A 22,841-nucleotide genomic window follows, 5' to 3' on the forward strand; every position below is an offset into this window, starting at 1 on the left:
AATTTTGAGCGAGATTTAAAGTGGCAGGGCCTGCAGTTGTTCTTGTTCATTCAGCTAACTTAGCTTTGACATGATGCCTTCTGGCAGAGTTTTGTGCTGAACTCAACATCTGCGACAACTGTCAGCACCACTGACCAGTCCTCTCCATGTCTCTTTTTCTTCTGTGTCTGTATATCCCTCTTCCTCTGTTCTCCGTGTTTTCCTGCCTTCCAGGATTGCCCACTTTCGGGGGTAAAGACCAAAACAGAAAAAGCGGGAAAGATGGGAACCTTTGTTGCCACTAGATCAGTTTCTTCTGCCACTACCCATCTCCATCACTGCCACATCAGCTGGTCCCAAGGTTGTGAGGTCATCCAAACATCTGGCCCCTCCGCCATGTTTTCTAAGGTCAGTGGGTAGCATCTGTTATAGACCCCACCACCTTCAGTGTCTCTGACAATGAAGATCACGCTGAGAAAACCAGACAAAATACTTTGATCAGTTATAATTGTTGACAGGAAGTAGATCTGATGCGTGTAAACCTGCTGCAATCCAATGCGGTGCTCTGGTAATTTATGAAATAGTCTTGAAATCCAGTGTGTTTGTTCATATACAGTTCTTAAAAAATAAATTAGAGCACCTGCCAGAAAAACAAGAAAACACAAATTTTATAGGAATCTGTAAAAGCTGAAAATGATATTGCTATTTATTAGGCAAGTAATAAACAGGTGTTTGTTTGTTTTTCTTTTATCCTAATTTGAGCCGTCACACTGGACTTCTCTGAGGAGTCCCAAATTAATCAAGCATGATATTATTCAAGTACTAAGACAATTTTTTCTGATTAGGAGTCCAAGTAAATAACTGTAATTTGACATAAAACAAATAATGTGCCTTATTATTTTTCAGCTTTTTTAGTAAAACTGTAAGTTTAAACAATCATGGATAACAGCAACAACAACAACAACTATACTTTAGAAATAAAAATATCATTTTGATATTTTGAACTCCTCTGTATACCAAAGTAACAGTAAACAGCAGCCAATCCACAACAGAATGCATGAAAAATAAAAGAATAAAGTTGTTGCAGTGACCCAGTCAAGTTCAGACCTCAGCCTGATTGAAGTGCTGCGTTGTGACCTCAAGAGAGCTGTGCATAAATGAATGCCTGCAAACCTCAATAGACTTAAGCAACACTCTAAAGAATAGTGGGCCAAAATTCCAAAATGATAAAGTCATATCAGAAAAAAGGTAAATATTTAAAAACAAATGCTATTCTAAATCACATACATATGTATAAAGACAATCTTGAAACAGTCAGTTCAATAACATGACTAGTTTATATTTTTCCTGTTGATTGGCTCTTTGGGATAAGATCTGACAGCTTTGGTTTCCCACTTGAATTTGTGTTGAGGTTTTTTTTTTTTTTTTGCGTGGCATTTCTCTCACTCGTGTTTTTGTTAATCAGATGCAGAAAAGTAATCCCATATTGTAACCAAGCCTGTACCCAAGACCTTAAACTTCCTAATGTCACCTTGGAGACGGTGTCGATTTTTCCTTTTCTTTTTCATGTGCTTTCTGAGGTCACGCAGCACAGTGAGTACTGATTAGGATTGAGTTATTATAAATAGCTCGAAATATGAATGAATATGCATAAATATGAATCACCTTTTTATGACTAACCATCAGTATTTTTTTCCAGTTCATTTTAGAGGATTTTTGTAAAATAGGAAGGACTGAGCTCTTTTCAGCAACTCTGTTTATAATTATACAACAAGTCAAAGACACAGAGGTACAGAATCCTTCAAAGACAGAACTTTTAATTTAAGCAATTTTCAGTTAATGTTTTGGTGAAGTGTCTCAAGGCTATGACACTTTTTTAGTAAGCTGCTCTCCACTGTTGACCACTTCATGCAGTATCTCTGTACTAAGTACTGCAGTTTGATCCATTGTTTTGGATGATACTGTTCTAAAGTTATGATTTGGCCGCAGAGCATAATTCCCTGCAAAAACAGCTCAGATTGGTCACACTAGTTGCATGCCAACTCGTCATATGTGTACATTCAGTGTTATTCAACCTTGCTGGAGTTGTAGTTTAGATCTTTAAGCATTAACTTGCCAGGCCTGTACTATAAAGATGAATTAAAATTCATAAATTACTTAAAGCTTAAGTCAGTTGCAGTTGTCACATTTTCTCGCTCCCAGTTCCTGACACAAGGACACATTCATGCAAATATTGAACTTGTCTAGTCCTAGGAAGTCCCTTTCCATGTCCAACATCAGCCATTTGGAAACGATAGAAATGGATTTATCTGTCCTACTCCAGAGCAACATGGCCACTGATGTGTTTATGTAGAACCAGGTTTGTGAGGCAGATGATTTGGTGGCATGTAGGCACCTGTCTCTTTGTGTCTGTTCCCGGTGAAGTTTGAGCAGCAGCCGGCGCTGTGATGTCAGGGGCTCTTAGGGGTCAGAACAGGAATTATTGAACAGAGGGTGGCTGACAGAGGGAGCTGGCACTGGGAGCAAACAGATGTTGCAATCATAAAGAAATACACAACCTCTGAATTAAATATGAAGAGCGGGGGGGTTGCAAGAATTGAGCATACTTCTTGACTCTCCGTTACTTGTCCAATCGCAGCGACTTGTTGCAAGTTTAGGAATCACCAATTGGTCGGTGGCCATCATTACGAGAACCAGGTAAATCGGTTAAATTATGCAGGTTTCAAAACCTCGAGGACAGGATGCGACCAAAAAACCTTGGAGGAAAAAAAACATCTTGCAAGAAGACAGCTGTTCAGAACATACTGCAGATTTATTATTCACAAGCAGAGAGTCTCTGGACACAGCATGTTATGTCAAAGTGTTTTAAAGCATTTACGCCACAGTGGCTCAGTGATGAAATCTGTAAAAAAGAGAAGAATCTGACAGAATGTCCTCAGAACATTGTTTTACCACAAGTGTTTTGTTTCCCAGCCATTTTACAGGGTTTTTCACTCACAAGGAATTACAAGTGTGTCTGAATATTTGATGGCAGAAGCCATGGAGACACTTTTGTGTCTTCTTATCGTCGAAATTCTGCTGTTTGCAAGTTGTGCACCTCGGTTCTTTACAAGCAATTTGATTTGTGTTTTACTGGGTTTTTTTTTTAGATGCTCATATGTTTAAACTCCATGCACAGTCGCTAGGAGTGTGTTATATGTAGTGTGCATGTATTATCACATTGATATACTGTGTTTTATGTGATTTTTAGGGGATTTAAGATTCATTTTAGTAGTTGTCATGTAACACGAGATGTTTCAAGCTCCTCTGTTAAAGGTAACAAGGAATTGTGATTTGAGACTTAAGTTTCTTTGTCATGTGATGACATGACGCGTTGCTTTTTGAGATCTTTAAGGTGACTTAAATTTGTCAGGCAGTTTCTATTTGAGTTATTTTTTTTATTAAACAGGTCTGGCAGTAATCGGGTCTGGGTGTGGACGTTGAAACTGAACCAAGGGTTTCAAAAGTGTTTAAAACTTCATCCGAAAATTCAGATTTTGGTTGGTTCAGATGTATAACTTCCAGGAGAAAGAGGTCCTGGTAATTTAAATAATGTTTCAAACTAACAGCCCAAATAATTGCCCAGAGGTGTTTCAGGATGGACTTGTAATCGCTCTCCTCTTCTGTCTTTTCTTTTTCTCTTTATTCAAGCCACACTAAAAATAACAGAGACCATCTAGTGTCACATTTTCCTTCTTCTGTGTTACACCGTGAAAATGTCAATGAGCGACAGCGGTGACTTTTTCAACCCAATATGTGCCACCTGACAAACCTGATCTGTCTCTCACCGTAAATGCACCTCAACATGGTAAATGCAGTTTTTCCTAACACTATATTAACTCATTTCACAGCATATTTTAAACCCACTGCTGCAGATCTGTGTGTGTGTGTGTGTGTGTGTGTGTGTGTGTGTGTGTGTGTGTGTGTGTGTGTGTGTGTGTGTGTGTGTGTGTGTGTGTGTGTGTTTATCTTTAAAGTGGATGGCCTCCTGCCAGTTGGGCCTACTCCGAGTGCCGCAGTGTCAACAGTGAAGAGAAAGGGCCAGAGGGGTGATGTAAGTATTGATACACTTCTTGAAATCACTTTGTCACCACCAGACATGCCAGGCTGTTGAAGTACCACACAACAGCAGGAAGATGATTGTGAATTCTTGGCAGCGGATGAGGGATGCCATTAAAAAGGCAAATGTGATTAATTTTTAGTGAGAACGCTCTCATGTTGGCGAGTCAGTGAGGTCGGGCTAAAGGGATGTGACACAGAAATTACTCCTCCCCTTGCTCCTAATGTGACTCGTCATTCTCAAGAAATATCTTGGAAATGGGAAGACAAAAACACTCTCGTCCAATAGCCTATTTGTTCAGGGCTTTTGTGGCAGGAATCTGGCTCGATAGCACAAAGAAAATCCATTGCTCATTGTAGATCACTGGCTATTTAACAAGCGTTTTTTTGTCACATTTGTGTGATCGAGGGAGATATTTGATACGTCATCATCCTGGCCCGTTTAGTTTGCCTGTTTTAGTTTGTTTAAAAAGAGAACGAAAATGAAATGCCTTTTTCTGTTCCAGTACTGTGTTTTTCTGTAAACCTGTTCGAACTAAGACTCCCCCTCCTCACCCCTGTGGAGTGACATTTTCCAGGTGACACAATGGCGTAGGCCACACTTAATCTGGACCCCTTTATAAACACGGCGGGGCTGCGGCACCTCCACCGCTGCCTCTTGTCTCTGTCTGTATAAGCGCTAACAACAAAAGACAGGACACAGGTCACGTTAAAGGTTATGTCCTTTTCTGTTTCATGCAGTTTTAGACAAATGATTTTTACAACTTGAATTCATGTAATTATTGATATGCACAGCAGATAAAACCGCACAAGTCTTGGTCGAGTTTTAGTTATATTGTGACTTTTTCAGACTCCTCATCATCAGTGTTTTTTTTTTTACACCAAAAAACCTAAATAAATTGCTTGATACATTTTTTTAGTAAGAAAAAAAAAACAAATAACTGCTGAATCTAGAAAATATGGTTCAAATTAAAACTCATATTTTCAAATTAATATTTAATTTTTAAAAAATTCTGGCAATTATTTCATGCTTTAGAGTGTTAAGCGTTAAAGTACAATAAATTCATGTGTGTTTAGGGGTTTGCGTGTAGCAATATTCATATAAAGTGGTGTTTATAGAGCTCTATAGAGGTTTATATGAAGCCCACAATAACTTTTGCCTGTCTATGTGCCGTTTAGAGTTTTATGCTTCTTCATGTTCCTCAAAATGACACAAGAGAACCACAACAGCAAAGTTATGATGAAAAAACACCCCAAAACAACCAGCTGGAAGTGGTCTGAACCACATATAGCTGAGAGACAGTCTGTGTACTAAAATTGAGCTAAAGATTGATCTTTTTCATATTTAGTCATAAGTCATTTATCTATTTTTTTATTCAAAAAATGTCAAAAGGATGAAGGTTCTGAGTCTATTTAGCCTCAGTATTTATAATTGAGGTATAATTGATTCTCCAGACATCCATGAATAGAGAGCCTCAGAGTGCTCAGAGTCATAAAAATTACAGTCTGCATATCTTTGAAAGATGAAATTGTAAAACGTTCCCCAAAATGGAACTGTTTCTTTTAAAATTGCCAGCTGCCCTTGCTGAAAACGAAATATCTTCTGAATGTTAAATCGATTATAAAAGTCACAAGCCAGCAGAGATCACAATTGCTTAATCCGTTCTCGCTTGTAATCTTGGATTAGCCTTCGGTTTACGTCTCCTGAACAGAAAATAACAATCCCACTGCACACAGGCCAGCAGGACAGTCAACTGCACACCGTGCTGTAGTTTACTTAGGGTGGAAAACGGCTCACGTTCTTGTATCCCATTACCATGACCACCTTGAGATAAATGGCTCTTTCTCCCTTCTGCCATAAGGTTTTATATCAAACGACATGTGTTGAGTATCTGACTGCAGGTTATATTGTTGCAGCGGAAATAAAACAATCACTTTTGGAGTCGTTTCAAGGCGCCTGCATGCGCTGTGTAACTGCTGGCCGACCTATACGCACAGTGTTTATAGATGTAGGGAAGAGGACAGTGGCAGGTGACAGGTTAACTCTGCTGTGTAAATTCCTGGGCCGTGTATGATGTAGCCTGTGATCCTGCGGTCCTTGATTAGATCTGAGCCAGTAAATATCCTGTGATTAATCAAAAGGGCTTGTTCTGTGTGTAGCGTCCCTGTGTCACCTTCACAGCTGGGTGGCAGGGCCGCTGTGTTTACCGCACTCCACTTCCATCCCTTCAGACCTCATCCTTATTTCATCACAGCCCACAGAGGGACGACTTAAAGGCTCCTGCAGCCCTAGTGCTGTGGACATGGCTGGCATTATAATCCAAGATAAAAAACTGAGATATTGTGGAAGATTTTTGTCATCTAGTGAGCAAAATGCGCGGGTGTATAATCTCCACAGTGAGGCTGTGTCCCGCTGTCTAGTATGTTACACAAATGTAGAAGTGGGAATTGTAAAAGTTTATTTTTCAATCTTTATTAGTTTTCTGTAGTTTTATTTCTTCATTATTATGATTGGAACTCTATTTTAAGTTAAATGCAGACGGACACACGCACGTTTCTGGGATTGCAGAGCAAAACACAAGTACCGTTCATCTCTTGTACTCTCTGCTCTCGACCCTTTAAAAAGAAATATATAAAAAAGTCTTTATTCTAGGCAACACAGATGGGGGAAGCGAGTCCAACATTGTGTTTTATGATATTTGTTGACAATAAGAAATATAGAATACCACCATCCTTATCCTTTAATTACAAAATAATTAGCACTCAGACCGAGAATATCCCCTGGAAACAGCTTTGCTACAGGCTCGTTACATCCATGAAACATGTTCAAATGAAGGCCAACATGATAATGGGTGATTATAGTAATTAATAGACTGAACTAATTACTTTAGCCAGTTGAGATTCATTTAATGCTGAAGAGTAAGTGGTGTGTGTTTGAGTGGAGCCTGCCCAACTGAAACTGACTCATTTCTAATTAATCATACTCCTCTGCTTCCTTACAGTATCTTTAGCATTGTGTGACAACTGGTGTAATTTTAGTTAGCTCCTGTCTGTTTAAAAAAAAAAGAAAAAAAAGTGTGGTCCTCACAGCATCTTCTTAGGCACTTTTTTATTCCCTGAACAGCTCACTTGGAAAATCCGTCCTGATGTCCTGACTTGTCCGTGGAGCATGATTTCACTGATTCCTGCCCCCCTTTTTATGATGACCCCTTGATTGTCATCTGAAGATGGTCTGTGGGACATGCATGTCATGTTAATAAAGGCATTAAAACCCATGTATCCCTCCACCACAGAACAAAGTCTGGACCTGTCCGCGAATATAGATCTCTAATTGCTTTTGCGTGGTGGTGCAGCAGAATTGTGCTTCCCAGATGTCACGTCTGCCAAACCCCGGTGCACATCACTGTCAGCGGGCCTGAGAAATCTCCCTAACAAGCTTGTGATTACATAAATCTATAGCTGCAGTGTCGCCAAAGAGACTGAATAACTTTCAAGGAGACTTCATGTTTGATGTTCCCGGGCTTGATTGCAAAGAGGAAAAAAAGAGAAACCCTTTATATTGGGAATGTGTCCAAACACTCTAGGTTTGCTAATTTTGTCATAGTCAATTTTATAGCATGGCCGTGAGAATGGGTGGCGATGGAATGAAGTTTCTGAGTGCTTTGCAAAGGGGCGTGAGTGGGTTTGACAGGCCACTGAAATATGCTCCGCTCTACCTTATTTCATTACAGCAGCAGGGGCTAAAAATGCAAATCTGGGGTCCACTCTCAAGAGGTTGTTAGAAAAGTGACACGTCAAACAACTGGTTTCGAGTGGCAGACAAAATCTTACATTAATGTTTCATCACTGAGCTCATATTTTGATATCTGATTACTACAGTGGCTTTTCAGGCATTCTCAATAAATTCTCATTCTCAATAAAGCTATGCTTTCCTCCAAGCAGCTCTCTAAAGCCATTGTTTGGATGGCCTCGCCATTTACTTCCACGTTTAATATGGCAGAAATCCTTGGTCATGAGAACAGTAACCATATCCTAAACACAGAGACTGATAGACCAGATCCGTTTCATGGCCTTCTCTTAAGGGGTGATGAATTGGCTTAATGGGGAGTCGACCACGCAGCCACACAGAGGGAGGAGTGAGAGGAGGTATTAAATGACATGATTTTATAGCCTATCAGCACTGTCATACCTCAGCTGTAAGCTGAATGTCTTTTTTTCAGTACAATAATGCGGTTTGAATATAACGGCCTATGCCACGTTAAACACACTTACGCAGAACACTTCAAGTGCTACCATGTACTTGTGCAAAAGTTTTTAGCCACCCAGCATTTTTTTATATTTTGCTTCGAAGGAGCCAGACTTTCTTGTATTTTTAAGGTGGTTTTCCTGAAGGTCTTTCAAAATGTTTCTTTGGAGATTGGCAGCTTTTTCTCAAATTTTCAATTCAGTCGTTGTACCTGACTATTTTTAGAGGATTGATTTTTTTCAAATCCATGTCCTATGAATCATTCAGGCATAAAAAGGCACCTAACTCAACATATGAACCAATGTTGTGTCTAAAAATAACAGACAACTTAGCAAAGAACCAATAAACTGCCATAAAACACATCATTTGTTCCCATTTCTTTATTCAGAACTTTATAATATACCAAAGATAACCTAATTTGAAGGTATAAAATTGTATTTTTGTGCCAACAAGTTGATTCCCAAAGAGCTTTTGGCTGAAAAATTGGCATATCTCAGCATGGTGTGCAGTGTGTCCTTAAAAAGTTTGAGGAAAAAGCACAAGTGGCAGAACTTAAAAAAAAAACAACTTTTCCCTGAAGCCTCCTCAGACATGGTCACAGGAGAAGGGTGGGCATAAAGGAGCCATTCTTAAGGAAGAGGGAAAGGCTTGAAGTGTGCCGCATTACACAAGAACTGGACTGGAAATTAGTGGCAGCAGGTCTTATGGAGTGATGAATCCAAATTTTCTTCAGCATTATTGAAGCAGGGTAGTATCATCTCAACAGAGAGCGAAACAAAAGGCTGCCAACATCTAAAGAGGAGCTTTGAATGTCATTCAAGAACCCTTCCTGAAGACTTCTTAAATTGTAAGAAAGCTGCCTAAGAGAGTTCAGACTGTGCTGAAGAATAAAAGTATTTAAGGAAATTATTGACTTTTTCATTAGAATTGTTTTTGCCTTGTATTTGGTATTACCATTTGTGTTTATATGTTTCACTGCACCTATTTCCCGTTTTCTTAGTAACATATAAATAAATGAGAGGTGATTAAGACTTAAGACTATCAGTATTTGGCATCAACAGTAAAGAAAATTTAAAGGCCACTTTTTTTTGGATTAAAATGGCTTTTTTTTTTTTTTTTAAAGAAGTTTAGTAGTTTAGTTACCAACGATATGGAACCAGTTTCATTCATTTACACTTGTGCCAGTTCCAGCTTTTTGGCAGCACTGGCACTATGCTGGTGGTTTCCATGTTACCACTTTCTGTATATTTTAGTCATACCAAAGAATTAGTTGGATTTGTATCTGTACATAGCTTGGGTGACCCTCTTAGTTGTCCTCTGGCACTATTGTAAATATATATGGTCATGAAATTTGGTCTGAATAACAGCTTTGATGGTTCTTTCTTATTCATCCAGCACAAAACAAAATAATTTGATCATGACCGAATCCCTGCCAAACTAATAAGATTTGCATCAGCCCTAATGTACTTAGTGCTAATTTGTTGGCCTGCAAACACACCGAAGTCAGTCGCCAAACACAGTCAACACCTGCTTAACATCCACATGTTAGCATTGTTACCGTGAACCGGTTTGAATGCTCCCGTGACTTTAGCTCAGCATTCAGCTAGTGCCTCACAGAGCAGCTCAGTTCTCAGACTTTACAAACCACGCAGGTAAACAGGTGTAGGGATTTTCCAGGCCGCTGGGAAGACGCGTATATAAAAATGCTTTTTATTTGAAGCCACTCCAACAAGCACCCCAGAAGCCGTAAACAGCGCGTGACAGGTGAGACCCATTAGGGTGATATTCTGCTTGAGTATTTAGCAGCCTGTTTTCACACAACTCATTATTCCTGATAAATTAGCTGGCTGATGATAGTGATATGTTGTAATTTGTAAATGAGTGGGGTGCACCTGTCAGTAAGGCTCATTTGCTAATAACGAGCATCCACTAAATAAGTAACAACCCTCCTAATTTCAGTTGACTCCTTTACCGTCTGCTTTGTATTATTTTGCCGTTTTCTTTTGCTGCAGATTGATTCCTTCTTTGAAAATGTGTTCCCAGTCAAGCCTCTGTCTCTCTTTGCTTCATAGACTCAAATGTGAATTATTCCAGTTCATTATTTGCTGAACTGGTATTGATGATCATTTCATATCCTTGATCATGTTGTTCGTTGCATTTTATTTTGCTTTTATTCATTAAAAAGAGACAAAAAGATGATAGTCAGTGAAAAATAAACATGGCAGTACACTTTGCTTTTTTTCCTGCAGAACTTCTTTTCTTTAGTACTGCAAATAAAGATTCATAAATATATTCAGGAAGGCTTACTACTCTGTCTCTGCGTGAAATATTGATATATATTTTTAAATATACCGTCAGATAAACAGACTGACAGATATTTTTGCCTCAAATGTGGTAAAAGTGTGCAAATCTTAAAACCTTAAGGGAAAAACGAGATAAAAGGAGCACCGAGGTTTGGTGACTGGTCACCCATTAAACGATATTACCCTGTTACTTTACAAAGGCTTCCTCCTAATACAAGACAAGGGGGTATGTGACCTTCAGCTATTAAACCAGCCTGTTAATTGTCTAATAATAAAATGTTTTTATTGTACAAACCCTCTTTTAGTGTAATTGAATTTCTGTCTGCCTTTCGCTCATCTCACTTTTATTTCTGTCTTTTTTGCTGAGGCTGTGAATCCTCGCTATTACTGGTTATAATGACGGCATAGGAATTGGTTCTCCGGGATCGCCACATCTATCCTCCTCCTCACTCATCTCCCCGCAAACTTTACATTTAAACCACTCTCATTACAGCGCAGATTACAGAGGCTTATTGGTCCTCATTAGAGCCCACTGATCCTTGGCTGGGCCCATGTCCTAACATCTTTTAATTAGCATTCTGGAAATCTAATCAATGTAATAACTCAGATTAATCTCCCCTTTTGCACTTATTTTCTCACACTCTTTTATTTGAGGAGGTTCTTGGCTCGAAGGCTCAAAGGCTGAGAGATTGCGGTCTGTTTTCTGAAGCTGCCAGGTGTGTGACATGAGAGTTGAGGAGACCTTGAAGTTTTTATATTTGAAGGGCAAACAGGATCATTTCATGGATTTGACTGAATTTATTGGACTTTGATCAAACAAATTACACTTAAAATGCAAACTAGACCTTTCAAATGTAAATACAGATTGTTTTAAATGTATGTTTCTCTCCATATAAGGCTTGCAGTACTTTGGAAGGACATGAAAAGATTTAAATACCTGGTAGTGACAGATGTTGACAGTGGGCCATGAGTTTTTCCTCTAAATGTGCTGTAAAGCTTTCACTCCCCAGCCAGGCTCTGTGCTGTGATACAAAGTGAAAGCCAAGGCGGAGTTTGGCACTGGACGGCCATTTTGTGTCTGGTCTGATGCATGGTTTCACTGGGTGTCACTTTGGCTTCATATCACAGTCAGTGGTGGCGGCGAGCAAAGCTGCAGGTCTCATTAGAGCATGTTTACTGCTACAGTTGCAGGGAGTGCAGGAAAATTTAAAAAAAAAAAAAAAAGCAAAACAGGGAAGAGTTTAAATGTTTATGAATGAAAATTCAGGTCCTGGATTATTAAATGATAATGTTGCTTTTAAAAGCGTAACACCTTAAAAATAAACCCAAGAATCCATTTCGTCTGGTCGTAATAAAGTAAAGGACAACTGCATTTAGGCCATTGTGACTGGCATCCAAGTAGGAGAAGTCCAGTGTCTGACAGCCCGGTACTCACACACCTTTGTGTACAGTAAAGCACCGTTTCTATGCCAGGTATCCAGGGCAGACATTTTGGCGCAGCTTTGACCATACAGACAAAGACGCCAGGGTGTGATGGGACACAGACCTGCCATTTCCCAGCAGCACTGGCATGCCTCTCACTGCAGAATGATGAATGGTTGCACACGCATGTTGCACATTTTCTCATGCTCCCTTATAACACATACACGCTCGATCACATGCACACTTGCAAAAGCCCCATAACAGCCCTCCTGGTCAAGTCAACGAGGCATTGCATCACACACATACACACACTCTCTCTCTCTCTCACACATACATATAGATGCACACACATGCAGACAGGCATCCTCACTGTAGTGCTGCAATATTCAGCGCCAGGTGTAGGAGGAAGGGGGAATAAGGTTGTGTTTATTAGCAGCTCCCTTGGTGTTCTCTAAATTGCCTTGTTTGCTCGGCACAAGCACACAAACAGATGCTGTCCTCTCTGCTCTGGGTAATTCTTGGGGGGTCTCTGGGTACTTACTGAAAGGCCTACCCGTACCACACAAGCAGTCTCGTATGTGGTGATGCATACGGTTCCTGCATGCAAACACACACACACGTCAGACCAGTCGATATTAAAACAAACAAACAAAAAAAACCCCACACATTTGTGTGCTAATTTTTGCACTGACATTCAGAAGTACAGTTTGATTCGTGCAAAAAAGAAGACATTGTCTCTCCGGATAAGTAATTGCAGTATCGCCGTATAAGCAAATCTCTCTCAGTGCCTAACCTCGCAGTGGCACAATTTCACTCTTATTAAGAAAATCTGCATTTAGGAGGGACCAATGCTATCAGTCGAAATTAATCTGCTTTGACTGATCCTTAATGTGACCACAGTCATCGAGTAATTATTGTCTGGATGGCTGTGCACCAGGCTCATAACCTCCATCCTCCTTCTCCTCCTCCTGCCCCCCACAAAAGGGGCTAGCCTTGGTGTGTGAATCCCTCAGCAGCGGGCTGGTTACAGTGGGTACGGCAGGCATGTCATTAAGCGCTTGATCAGTGAGTCGTGATTAGCCTGCCCTGTATTATTGTGATTAACGTCTATCCAGCGGACGACTGTCCCGTTGTCACCAGTGATACCATCTGAGATCCTGAGATTCTGGGGTGAAGGCCAGTGGAGGAACCTGGTAGTGTGGATACACAAATCTGCTCGCTTCAATGAAGGCTGCTCCTCTTAAATGCACACACACCAAAAAAAAACCCGACAAAAAACCCCACATACACCCTGTCAGTCACGAAAACGAATGCATTTAACGAGTGCAGCACTCTCTCCCCATGCAGCTATGTTTTGTCTGTGTGTCTTCTCTGATTAGTTAACCCACTACCTCTTGTGCAGCTTGCATGCTCTATAGCATTTCCATCAGGCCACATGCCTTTTGTCTGCGTGCACGCTGAAAGACAAAAACCTCCTCTTCCTATTGTGCTCCATTTCTCTCTTTCATCTCGCACTTCCTCGACCAACAAAGTCGATTTGACCACGGCTGATTATTGTAACGAAGGCAGTCCAAGAGAATATGCACATTCTCACTGTACGTCAGATTCGATCACAGCAAGGGGGGGAAGCCTCGCACTGACCCACGTCTCTTCCCCTCAGACAACTGGCTGCTTACACAGAGGGAGCTTTTGAGAACAGGCGTTGTGGACTAAACTGCAATTGAAGTCTCACTTATGCGGTGCTAAGGACACGGAAAGACAGTGGGAGGAAATTGTTTTAAATTAGGAATTGAAATAAGAATGTGGCAAAAAGAAAAAGAAGAGGAAAACTAGCGCTAAACTGTGCCACACGAGAAATGGAGATCAGACTACTTCTCTTTTTGTGCATTTTAAAAGCAGCTAAATATATATAAATACTTAATATAGTTCAGATGTATTCCCTGTAGCTTGGATTTCATGTTTTTTTTCTTTTTATTCCCAAAAGTTTCATTGAGCTTTTTCTTCACGAGCCCCTGTATGTGTGTTTCATTTCTTTGTAATTACTCACCTAAACCCAGACCCTCTTCTTGTGGCTCTTGTGCATCCGCTGGTAGAAAAGAGTCAGTTTTGATTACAAAGTAAACGCTGCGGCATCAGACAGGGGGGTTACATGCTGATATGCATTCTATCAGGATGATTTATGCAAATTATGCACATTATTCCCGCAGGAATCTCTCTTCTGAAAGTGCCAGGATAAATTGCCGGAAATTAGCCATAAAATTCACTGTGCAGGGAGTGTGAGGTGAAGGCCGCCAAGGAGCCAAGGACATTGGGCCGCCATGGTTACGCTTGGCCTGGCCTGCCTCCCCCATGCTTGGCATTCATGGCTGTTAAAGACCTCTGCTCAGACAGATATACTGAAGCCTGGAGTGGCACTCAGCACATCAGGAAGATCAGCCAAGCAAGTGTTACACTAACGGCGGGGTTTCATGCTCTAGTAACATGACAGATTTTTCAAAGGGAGGGAACGAGATTGTTGGTTTATTCTTCCCACGTTTTAGGCCGAACCCCACTTTGTAAATTCTTCTGTGTTCCTGGAAAGTGGCAGCGCGTTATCATTGAGTAGCTGGCCTCAGATCCAGTCACCGTTTGAACTGTTTTATGACTGAATTTATGCCTTTGTTTGCTATATAGCTGACCTTGCTCATAGTGCATCCTAATCTTCAGATTACACTGTAATCAGAAACCTGTTCAGCAATCAGGTGATGAATCGTTGTAGGAACGGCACATAAATAGGTGGCTGTCATTATCACAACACAGAATTGAGGTTGTATCAGGCAATGTCTTCTTTATAGCGCTACACGCCTCCCTATTGGTCAGGCCTTTCATTTGTCTTGTGATCGGCGTGTGTATGGGAGGGAAACAAAGAAAAAGTGTGTGTATATTAAATGAGAAGCGAGTGACTGTCGGTGTTATTGTGTCATCCTCGTGTCTTTATTTCAGTGTGAAAGCCAGAGTTAATGAATATGAGAAAATGGAGATGAAATCCACCTCGCCTTGGCTTTAATGAACCCTGAGAGGGTCACGATCTGCATATTGAGCAGGACGAGCAGGATCTGTCTCTCTCACAGGTGAAGTACACAAAAACCATTGCAGTTTCACGTTTTAGTTTAAATCCTTTACTCTGTTTAAAGTTTGCATCAACGTGGCTGAGTGCAGCCGAGCGTGGTGCTGTTAACATGATCCAGAGCGGCCACTCGGGTCACTGTGAGTTCTCCATCCGCTCTAATCAAGCACATTATCTCGATGTTAAGGTCACATAAATGGAAAGTTCACAGCTGTCGGGGAAGCTTTGACCACTGCACCACCAGAAGTTAGTTTTTGACGTTAAAACGATCGCGTAATCTGTAAATTCAATGAAAAATAAATTGTTTCTTTTATCAAGACGCGTGGATAACAAGTAATTTCTTAATAAAATCAACACTCGCATGGAAAACACACCAAAGCTCAAAGTTTATTTCAAGCAACGGCCCCATAAAATGGCATCAAATCGAGTGAATTGCCTCCCAACGGCGTTCGTAATTTGATTTATTTGGCACAAATATTTGAACAATAAACGCACTTCACTTCATCGCCTGTTCTTGTTTGTTCAAACCACAGAGTAAATTGTTTTTGTCTTTTTTTTTTCTTCTGGAATAAACAACCTGTACAGCAACAAAGAGCCAGTGCTGTCCACAACAACAACACGGCCACCGCCAAATTACTGTGCTCAGCCATGACACAGTTTAATCCCAGCGGAATAAAAGAACATCAGATTACGGCAGAAAGACAGAGCCATCGGTAAACAGGGATTAGGAGATTGGGGCTTTAATCTGATTAATATGGAGGCAGTTGGAATATTAGAGATGTTACTCAACTGTTGTATTCCAGATGAGGGGATAATCACACTTTGCTACGTCATTTATTGTGCCCTGTTAGAACTTTCAGAGCTAAACGAGCTGCCATATGTTTACCTGACCTCGAGGCTGCCTCTGAGATAAAAACATTTGCGATGTAATGAATTAGGAGCTCGATAGGTGAGTGGGAAAACAGTTGGAAATGTGCAGGAAATACTGAATGTTATTGCAGCGAAAGTGGTCTAAGTCGGCGTCAGTATTCTTTATATTTACAGATATAAAGCAGCTCAGAGTTACAACAAAGCATTTCTAAATAAAAGCCTTAAAAAGCCTTGATTGCAGTTAAACAGCTCCTTCAAATATCAGTGTTTGACTATTATAATAGGGATCGTTTCTGTTTTGAAAGGAAAGGCTTAGTTATAGCATTAATCTGTAAGATCCACACCTGGTCTTGTTCAGGGCAACCTTAAATCAAATGTGGTGTTTATCTTCCTTCACACAAAGAATGAGTAGATGGATTTGGACTTTTTTAGCTCAATAAAACAACCCTATTTGTGTTTTAAAGGTGGTAAGCATGTAATTAATTGTTGTAAAGATTTGGAAATATTCAGCAAGTCTGGACGGTTTATCCTAAAAACTGCATTCAGTATTCCTTGTCTAATAAGCAAAGTTTCTAATAAAAGTGCTATTGGAAAGATTTGTTGCTGAAGTTCAGAAAAAGCACAAGTAAATTTCTCGAATGTGATAATGGGCTCATCTACGAAGACCAGCTTTATATATCGGCCCTACAGTGCATCTGATAAGGACGGTTTCACTGTTAAGAAGTTCAAATTTGTACTACTGAATATAATCAGTTTACCTCTTTAGCTCCACAGTTCTATCATTGCGTGCACCAACAACATTATGCATTGCTATCAGTGGCCTGACGAAAATGAAGTACCGCCCAGCAGTTGATTTGGTGCCTCAACCAGTGCAGCACATATATCTTTATACACAGCGTGTGACACAGCATGGATGAATCCATTGTCAGAGTTTTGCCAGCTACTGATATGAAGGAGACATTTCAATTTGGCATACTTATGTATATTTTTAATGTTTATCATCTTTAGCATACACAGCAGCTGCGTTATGAACAAGCGCCCTGCTGCCCACTGATATGGCAAATTGGACATTTTATAGTTTATGAAAGGGGTGTTTTTTTTTTGTTATCTTCCAGTTTTATTCGTCAGTCCCGATTCCCACTGTAAATGCTTTAAAGACAGATGCAGCTTTATTAGGCTTGTGGATAAAAGCGATGTTCCCTATTATGACTTGGTTGGTGGCCACTTTAAAAAAAAATGGATAAAAAAAGAAGAAGCTTGAAATCCTCCCATTTTTTTCTGTTTTCATGAGGCATCTTGGGGCTCTATCACTGCCCGGCCCAGCTTAACATTTCAGGCACCCTTGTGTGTACATGACATTTCACCTACTTGTAAAAATGGCTGAAATACCAAGTATCTAGCAGCTCCCTTATCAAGAGGATCACGGAGGCTTTCGATTATTCAGTTTCTTACTTTTTCTTAAACACACCCTGCTCCTCGTGTTTGTTCTAAAATTGTCCTCTGCCTTTACATTGATATTTTTATGCTGTTGTCTGTTTTCCTTTGGATGTTGTGTTCTGTTTTATGCACCCATATGGCTCTGTCTCATCCCTGGGGAATCTCCTCTTATGGGCTAATGTGAATATTAGTATGGGTTAAATGCTCCACTTGTTTATGCATTAATGCATATTGCATAATTAAAATTTTTGTGAAGTCTCATTTTCAAACAGCAGCAGGGGGAGAAAAAAAAGCCTCATCTCTGTGTTCAAACTACAGTAAATAAATAAATCCTGTAACGTGAGTTGCTGACAGGATTTTCACTCCAGAGCTGTTTTGATGTCTCCTGATTATTTCCAGTCTTGATTAAGGGCTCTTCTGTGAAGATTCAAGGCATTCGGGGGTGTGATGGGATTAAATGGGACACTGTAATGACCCTGTTGTCAGAATGGCTCATCATACAGACACAAAGCTTAGATCGGAGACTAGTAAAAAAAAAAATCAGAAACCAGTATTGTTAACACATTTTCATATTTGTTTGCTTCTATGTGGAAAAATGAGATAAAGATGCAGGCTTTTGTTTAAAATTATTAGGATAAAACATTGATCATGTTACATTTAAAGAGAGGTTTTTGGTGTATGGCTCTGCAAGCTTGAAGCTTGTTTGAGGATTTCAAATGAAAGCTGTGCCTAAAATATCACAGTATCCATCTACAACAGAAACATTTATTGGCAAGACGTTTTCTGTATTCAATTTAGTTGATTGTATTAAAAAGTTCGGGGAAATCTGTGGTGCGAAGTGATCGGTGCTAATTCATGGTCTGAAATGTGAAATCTGTGGCCTCTGTCCATGGTGCTGAAGCTTTCACGATATTTACCCTGACTTTTAGGGGGGGGGGGGGGGGGGGGGGGGGGGATCGTGGAGATTTAATGCTAGATTGGCTTTACTGTTTCAAAAGCATTTCCTTATCAAATTGTTTTCGATGTGGACAGTGAAGTGAGGGGGACGAAGCTTGAGTCGATCGCGGAGCAGCTGATGGTTGCGTTCTAAGTAAAGACACCAAATTGCGGCAATGAAACAGAGTCCTAATTACATTTCTTAATCACAGTGTGGAGGTCTAATTGCCTTAACGATCTGTTTGATTATGTGAGGCCAGGTATTACTGCCGACAGTTTTCATACACACTTGTTTTCGCATTATCATATTATTACACACAGGCGTGGAAATTGTCTCAACATCCACAGTAAAGGTCATCAGAGTGTGCAGGGATTTTTTTTTGTTTGTTTTTGGGATTTGTTGTCTTTCTTTCTTTTCCCTTTTCTTTTTTTTATTTTAGTCCGTGGAGCACAAACATCTTTATGTTGCCCTGAAGCTACGTTCGCCCACCCACGTCTGGCCTTCGTTCCCAAGACTTAAGACAAGAAAAGTTACCGGTTTTGATGGAGCAGAAAATTGTTGAGCATTATTTCCCCTCTCTGCTTGACACCTGGTGAGAATGCAGAGACTGACAAATGAGAGCTGCATCGCTCCTAGAACAGAGAGGCTCTAAAGTTATCCTTAAAAAAAAAATTAAATCCCCCCTCCCCCCCCAAAAAAAATAAAAATCAACAAGAACAATTAAGAGTTAAAGGCAGCTCGCTCTGATTCCACGTGCGCTACACTTCACATGAATAATCAGATTTTCTTTTTCTGTTGTTCAAAATATTTTAATAAAGCTTTTCAACACTGAAATACATACAAACGGCCCTCCTCTGCTCTTATAATAACTAAGGTATCTACAATAATCCACAGCCCGACCTGACAACGCGAATAATCTGAAGACCTCAATCGTCATGTTTCAAAAGAAAACAAAAATACAAGAAAAAGAGAGACGACAATGTGCAATGCAAGCAAAAAATATCCACCATAGATATTCAAATGAATAAATTACAAAAGCACATCGAAACACGTGATAAGCTTCAATTCAGGATTTTAACAAAAAGAAATCTGGATGTTTATTATATGGCAGTGCCCCCTCACCCCCCAAAGAGAATTGCAATAGGCGTGCGCAACGATTAACAAGTGTCTAAAATTAGCACATAAACATCTGACTGATTCAACCTCTTAACTCGCTGTTTCGTTTGACTTTCCTTGCTCATAACATTCCACTTGCTCAGCAGAAAAACTTCATAAAAGCAGGCCTTAAACCAAAAAAAAGAGGAAAAGTCTCTGACTTGAATGGAGAGAAAACCGTGAATAAATGAGAAAGCAGCAGAGAGTGAGTGTGGACTACCGCTTCGACAAGATGTCCATCTACTCAAGTGGAAAGAGTCGCAAGTTGTCAGGTCACCCAAATTTTCAAAAGTGTCCATCACAGAGCAAGTGATCAACAACTCACTCAAATCAACACTTGCAGCCATTCTCACAGGCCCTACTGTACGTCTGTTTGGTCTTCACTGTCATTCATACCAGCACTTTAAGGATGATTTATATTCACAATCAAGTAATGTTTGAACAAAAAAAGCGCGTTTTAATGCATTTAGTAAATATCATAAAAGTATTCGTCGCCATTACTTTTTCTTTTTTTTTTCCTTTTTTGTCTCTAGCCTACTGACTTCACTGGTTTTCCTCTCCAAAAGTGTCCTTAAAAGTGGGTTCTTCTTTCTCGTGTGCTTCTCGGAGTCTTTGTCAGGCGCGTTAAGGCTTGTCAGTGCACTGTTTGCAGAGGCTGGAAGTGGCATTGTTGAACAGGGCACATTTATCGGGGCAGGAGGACCCGGCCACTCCGGTGGGGAAGGGGTATCCACCCGGTTGGTCGTACGCGCCCAAGCCGGGAGCTGCGAGGGCAGTGGTGGCCGGTATGGAAGCGGCAGAAATGGCTTGGCCCTGGTTGAGATACATCACTAGCCTCCTCATCTCTTCCAGCGCCTGTGACTGCATGAGGATGTAGTTTTTGGCGAGCAGCAAAGTGGCAATTTTGGAGAGTTTCCGCACTGACGGGCTGTGCGCGTAGGGGATGACCGCTCTGAGCTCATCCAGCGCGTCGTTCAGATCGTGCATCCGTCGTCTTTCTCTGGCATTGATGTTTAGCCTCAGTATTTTCTGCTCTTTGGTTTTCTTACCTCCTTCAGCTTTCCCTGCGCTCACCGTCCGCCCATCGCTGAGGAGGACCATGTCACACCTGCCGTCACTGTCATCGTCGGGACTCTGCTCACCTCCGCTGCTCTCCGCTGCCGAGGTCCTGTTGGCGCTCTCTCCGTACTTTACGCACAAAGATCCCGTCGGCAGACCCAGCGTCCCCCCTCTGCCTCCTGCCAGTCCTCCCGGTTGAATCGGGTCTGGCTCGGCCTGGTCAAAGCAGCTGATTGGTGACTGGCGGTCTCTGGCTGGTAGTTCGATGCCGGCCGACGATCTGAAAGGGTCCATTTTTTTAGTGGACACGGCGCTCAGAGTTTTGTGAAAAATGTCCCCTGCGCCGATGTTCAAGTTCATCCTCCTGTCCATAGCCTCGTGGATTCCGCGTCGTTGCAGGCTATGGTCTCTTCGGGAAACTCTTGACGCACGTCTCAGAGTTTCTTCCTCTGTTTGTCCTTCACGAGTTTAGTTGTGTGTCAGTGGTGAAGTTGCAGGCTCGCTCCACTTGTCAGCTGAGGTGTAGAGACGAGGAGGAGCCTCACGTAATAAGAGCCACTCTCTCCTGCCTCTCTCCCTTTCTGTGTCTGATTCACCTTCACCGGATCTCCACGATAACCCTGGTTACGCACAAGACGCTTCGGTCCTTTTTACATCATTATCTCGAGGCGGGTTATTAAAAAGGATTCGCCTATTGGGATACAGACACCCTCTCCCCCTGGCACTCACCACCCAATCACGTTAACGTTTTAATTATTGGTATTTAAAGGATGGCAAACAAAGCAGCATGCGCTCTGTCTCTCTTCTGTAATACGCTTTGGGTTCAAGATTTTTATAGCGTGTTTGCAAAGATCCCCCCGATCATAAAATAGCCCGCTTCACTGATTTGGTTACGAGACATCAGTTTGTGTCCTTTTCAAGAGTCGCAAATTAACCAACGTCTATAATCTTAAAGCTGTTTTAGCTCAGAGCTGAGATAATTTCGCTGATCTCTTACTGCTTTAATGAAATCAAAATATATTGGCATAGTGTTTTAATTCATTAATTTTTGTTGCTTTTTCGATTGTTCGCCCACTTAAGTTTAATTTTATCATAATAAGGCAGGAGATGCAGCAGGGATTTATCAGACCATCTAAGATTGAAACGTTATCTTTTTTGTTGTTCTAAAATTTCAGGCTTTACTGTAAAGCAAATGTACTCCAGAACAACACGGACCTTTTCATTTCACTGTTGTAGCGTTTATCTCACGTTGTGGCAGATTTCCCATGATCTATCTGCGGGCTTGCCAAGCTTTACCTGTGCTCATACTGCCATCTTGTGGATGGTATCGTGCAGTACAACCACACTGGAAAGTCAAACGTCATAGGTTTTATTCAGATGGAGCCCACGACCCCCTTTAGCATTTAAATCACGTGATTTTCTGCTTTAAAAATCCTGATTTTTAACATTTGAATCTGTATTTCAAGACTTCAGATTGTAGTGCAGGGTTAAGGTTTTATAGTGGTGAAATAATGAGAAAAAGAATGTTTCTTTTTAAGCACCGAAGCAACCAAAATAAATTATGGGCTTGAGTATAAACACTCAAAAGAAACAAGGAGATACACACTGTTAAAGAAACATACTGCATATAACTTTTAAACTTTTAAAAAGGTGCTTCAATGTTTGTTTGTTTTTTTTCCTGCAAGTGAAGATTAATTGTTTACCATTTAGAAACAATTTATACTAAGATGTCTGTAATCTGTTAATAGTTGCTAGGCAATATTACTTCTGATTGGGCCTGAGATTTATGTTTAGAGAGAATAATTGATCCTGTGAACCTTTGTCAACATGTTTGGAAGATATTAACTGACTGGGAGGAAGGGCCTAATCAAAGTCACTGCTTTGCATGACTTCCAGCCCATTGAAAGTTTCATCTTAAATTACACTTTGGTGAGTAATGCGGTTTAAAAGAGGTAACTGCAGGGTTATGGTGGGCTGGAGCTCAGCGTAGAGCTCCACAGTTTATATCTGAGCTAGGTTTCATTGCAGAGGGCACAGGCCTAAACTCCACAGGTGAAACTTAAGTTCATTGTAGCTCAGAGAAGCTCACAATGCAGCATGCAGCCTTCTCACAGACATTTCAGCTGCTAACAGTAATTTCTGTAATTACTCTCCACAAGAACCCATTCGTAGGCGCTCGTTTCAAAGCTTTAAAGGACACACTCTTCCCCCTTCTTCTATCCAAGTAAC

The 22,841-nt window shown here is 40.8% G+C and overlaps 1 protein-coding gene and 1 long non-coding RNA gene across 2 annotated transcripts in view; one reads left to right on the plus strand and one right to left on the minus strand.

Annotated features, from left to right (window-relative positions):
• LOC146511371 (uncharacterized) overlaps positions 1–22,841 on the plus strand; it is a 115,630-nt gene that overhangs the window by 36,171 nt on the left and 56,618 nt on the right. Inside the window, exons 4-5 of the long non-coding RNA XR_014876245.1 lie at positions 214–3,826; positions 3,996–4,072. This is a non-coding gene — a long non-coding RNA (uncharacterized LOC146511371). The remainder of the gene's footprint in view (positions 1–213; positions 3,827–3,995; positions 4,073–22,841) is intronic.
• On the minus strand, positions 3,437–21,226 carry bhlhe22 (basic helix-loop-helix family, member e22). The gene has a single exon (XM_085173455.1). The coding sequence runs from the start codon at positions 20,982–20,984 to the stop codon at positions 20,178–20,180; it is 807 nt and encodes a 268-aa protein (XP_085029581.1). The 5' UTR covers positions 20,985–21,226; the 3' UTR covers positions 3,437–20,177.

The sequence above is a fragment of the Neolamprologus multifasciatus genome, chromosome 9 (assembly GCF_963576455.1).
Source record: "Neolamprologus multifasciatus chromosome 9, fNeoMul1.2, whole genome shotgun sequence".
In the NCBI taxonomy this organism is placed as follows: Eukaryota; Metazoa; Chordata; class Actinopteri; order Cichliformes; family Cichlidae; genus Neolamprologus; species Neolamprologus multifasciatus.

Excerpts from the sequence above, each read along its gene's own strand:
- bhlhe22 (XM_085173455.1), bottom strand. The coding sequence starts at position 20,984 with ATGGACAGGAGGATGAACTTGAACATCGGCGCAGGGGACATTTTTCAC.